General features: G+C 33.1%; 1 protein-coding gene across 1 annotated transcript; it reads left to right on the forward strand.

The window, feature by feature from the left end:
* Positions 1 to 2,237: 2,237 nt before the first annotated feature.
* On the forward strand, positions 2,238 to 3,217 carry LOC119806567 (taste receptor type 2 member 117-like). The gene is given in 2 exon segments (XM_038318342.1): positions 2,238 to 3,120; positions 3,123 to 3,217. Coding segments are annotated over 2 exon segments (978 nt in total).
* Positions 3,218 to 3,842: the final 625 nt, after the last annotated feature.

Consider the following 3,842-nt stretch of genomic DNA (forward strand, 5'->3'; position numbering starts at 1 on the left):
GAATTATTAAAATAGACATAATTATTTATGTACATAGAAATAGAAAACGAAATAATGGTTTGTTGTTTTAATTTTAGTACAGTGGCTGTGCCTCAATTTATTGCCTTTTCAGCCAGCAATTATGACTCCGCAGTTACCAGCCTGCTTCTCTGGCAGCAGGTTGGCCACTCAGGCAGCAATCTGCTAGGAATTCTGTTCTGGCAGGAACTGGCTCTGCCCATGCCACTAAAATTAGCTTTAGCTACATCTCTATTGTTCTGTTTAAAATAAAACTCTAGATTCAAAATCTGGGGTGAAAAACTTCTAGCTCAGAGAAGAGGCTAACTAGTAACTAACTAACCCTCTCTTCTTGTTGGCATTTCCCTGTACTGCTCACACAAACAAGCGCCACTCAGAACTCTTTATTACTTCTAGTGCATCTCTATCTCTTCAAGGTGTCCTCCGATGCTCTATGAATGCTGTCAACTAGTTGGAAACTCAACCAACGTTAATTTTGTTTAATTAATGTAATTGCTAAGTCGGTGTTTGCAGTATGATTGAGAGTCCTCCCAAGAGTATTTTATTTATCTCATTTTGACAACATTCAATTTGGTATAGTCAGTGAATAAACCTGTTCATAAATAAAGAATTAGAATAAAATATACAAAGTTTTGATAAAACTGACATATAACACTGACTTTGCAATGGATGGGTGGCATTCCCCTCAGGACACTGATTTTTCCCCTCCCCCAAAGTATATGAAATGTTAGAATCATGCAACATGCCATGAAAACATTATCTGAAAAGATTTTCCCCAGGAGCTGTTTGTTTTATGTACAAAACCAAAAGCTTTTCCAATCCAGAATGGAAGCTGCATGCTGAGACTCTGTAAAGCTCTTTGGAGGTGGGTATAATTCTTGCTGAAGAACCAAGTCCTGGATCTTTTTTGAAACCTCATGAAATCTCACTATCAGCACCAATCCCACAAAGCCCCACCCTTATCCTGTTTCTATTTGTTTGTCTTCATACTTGAGTTCAGTTTGCTACCAGGAAGTGAGTAGGCCACAGAGATTTTGTGACTACAATGAAGGTATGCTTGTTTTTCTATTCTTAAAATGTTTTCTCTTAAATGTCCCATTACGGATTATCATGCCTTATCCATATATCTCACCACTAAATACTGGATAATTGTGAAAGTTTTCAAATAAATAAGGTTCATTTTATTTGCTCAGTATTGCTTTATGAACTGAAATTATTATCAGCCCTACCCCTTTAAATAGTACTTGTCTTTATTTGCCATCCCTTAGGATTACGATTTATGTTTCCCTGCTATATTTAGCAATTATTCTTGAATTTAAATGAGCCTTTTATAATTCTTTAGTTATTGATTTGTGATGAATTATACCGTGATAATCATTCTTCATTTCTATCAGGCTGTATGATATTCTTCATGTGCCTTAGTGACAATTAGTGATATTGACAAAGTAGGTATTTTAGAGAATTGAGTGTAGGTGTCTATAATTTTAATTTTTTTGTGCTGTGTCCTCAGCCCTGCAGGACAACAGAGAGACTGAATAAAGAGGCATCTTGCTGTGTGTATGAGCTAACTCTCCTCCGTGACTATTCACAAAAGAATAAGTGTTTTATACTTTACATGCATGGGTATAGTAGTCCTGAATTTGCTGGATATTTGACTTTCATTCTTGATCAATTATGATGGAAAATGGCCTGAACAACTTTTACAAAACTTTTTAACTGTGTATAATGCCTTTTAGTTAAAAAAATTTCCATATACATGCTTCTAGTTTTGTCACCTTTTATATACTTTTATATACTAAGACATTTTTTAAAGCTTCTTGATCATAACTCAATTAGAACAAATGTGTAGACTAAGGTAAATATAGAAAAACCAAAAATCTAATGTTTTTAATTTTTAATTTACATTGCTATTTCAGATTTTAATATATTCTTTTTCATTGACTAGAAAATACTACAGATTCTGCTGGAGCTGTGCGTGATGAACGCAGTTCTGGTCTGACATGCCTGATCTGTGTGAGGAGACACATTTTCTGGGAAGAGCTTCAGACTCTGTCACTGGCAAACTTCCATGTTTGCAGCTTTGCTAGTGTGTGTGGGACAGTTAAGAGTAAATATGTTATGAGAATAAACTCAGAAGTTCTCAAAAATCTTCAAATCTACATTTATATAGATTTAGCATATCAAATGAATGTGTCAACAAAACTAAATATATATGAAAAATGGGGAATTTTTTTCAAACAATGTATGGTATCTTTCAAAACACATTTGTGATAATCTTAACCATGGAAGTAATAATTGGAAATTTAGGAAATGGATTCTTAGTTCTGGTGAACTGCATGAACTTGGTCAAGAGAAAGAAGATCTCATTAGTTAATCAAATCCTCATTGCTTTGGCGACCTCCAGAATTTGTCTGCTCTGGTTATCATACACATCTGTATTTATCACGGTACTGAACCCAGATTTAATGACTGCAAGGGCAAAAAAAGTCATTCACAATCTGTGGATTATAACCAACCATTTCAGCACCTGGCTTGCTACATGCCTCTGTATCTTTTATTTTCTCAAAATAGCCAATTTTTCAAACTTTTTTTTTCTTCATTTAAAGTGGAGAGTTAAAAAGACAGTTTCAGTAATATGGCTGGTGTCCCTGGTCCTTTTGTTTTTACATATTTTTCTGGTCAACTTGAATATTGGTGTGTGGATAAATGAATCTCAAAGAAACATGAGCTTCAGTTCTCATTACCCTGAAGAATTAAGTAAGCACATGTTAATTCTTCACACTATTTTCCTGTTTGTCCCCTTTGGTGTGTCCCTGTTATCTTTCTTCCTGCTCATCTTCTCCCTATGGACACATGACAAGAAGATGCAGCAGAATATCCAAGGATGCAGAGATGCCAGAACTACAGCCCACATCAAAGCCTTACGAATGGTGATTGCCTTTCTCCTGCTATACACCATTTTTATTTTGTTTTTTTTAATGCAACTTTGGAAATATGAGTTACTAAAGAAAGAACTTTTCATTTCATTTTGTCAAGTGTTTTTCCTAACTTTTCCTTCAGTACATTCATGTGTCCTGATTCTGGGAGATATAAAACTGAGGCAAGCCTTTCTCTCTGTATTCTGGTGGCTGGTATGCAGACCCAACAATATGGAGACCTCAGGTCCCTAAAACTTTGGATATCATGTTTCACATTCTAGAAGATTAACCAACAAAAATTTCTATCTTATCCATTTTTGGTTTCCTAATGTTATTCTTTGTTTAACTTCATGAATTTTATAAAAGCTATGTATGCAATAGGAACTATGGAAAAATATTAGAAATTTAGAATATTATATAAAAATTATTTTTTAATATATTTTTCTGAAAAGGACATGAATATGAGTCACTAAAATATAACCATAGCAATATATAATTTTTGTATCAGTCATTTATTTCAGAGATTTTAAAATTATTAGCTCATATATATATATATATTAATATTAATCATCAAAAAGTATACAATTATAGCCACATAAATATTATTTGGTAATATAGAATACATAGATAAAAGTTCTGCGGATAAATGAATCGTACATAGACAAATAATTAAAGTGCAATAAAGATGCTTTATTCCATGCTAAGCTATAATTAGAAATTACATGTTACTAATTCTTTAGAATTACGAGGCTGTTTTATTAAAATTATTGTATCTCTATTGCTAGCTTCAGCATCTACAATTATGAAAATGCTCCCATCATTTTTATTAATAATGGATTTCCACTTGCAAATATTATTGTATTATTTCCTATATTATTGAAGGAACATCATCTACTTTGTCTTGTA

The sequence above is a fragment of the Arvicola amphibius genome, chromosome 2 (genome assembly GCF_903992535.2).
Source record: "Arvicola amphibius chromosome 2, mArvAmp1.2, whole genome shotgun sequence".
Classification (NCBI taxonomy): domain Eukaryota; kingdom Metazoa; phylum Chordata; class Mammalia; order Rodentia; family Cricetidae; genus Arvicola; species Arvicola amphibius.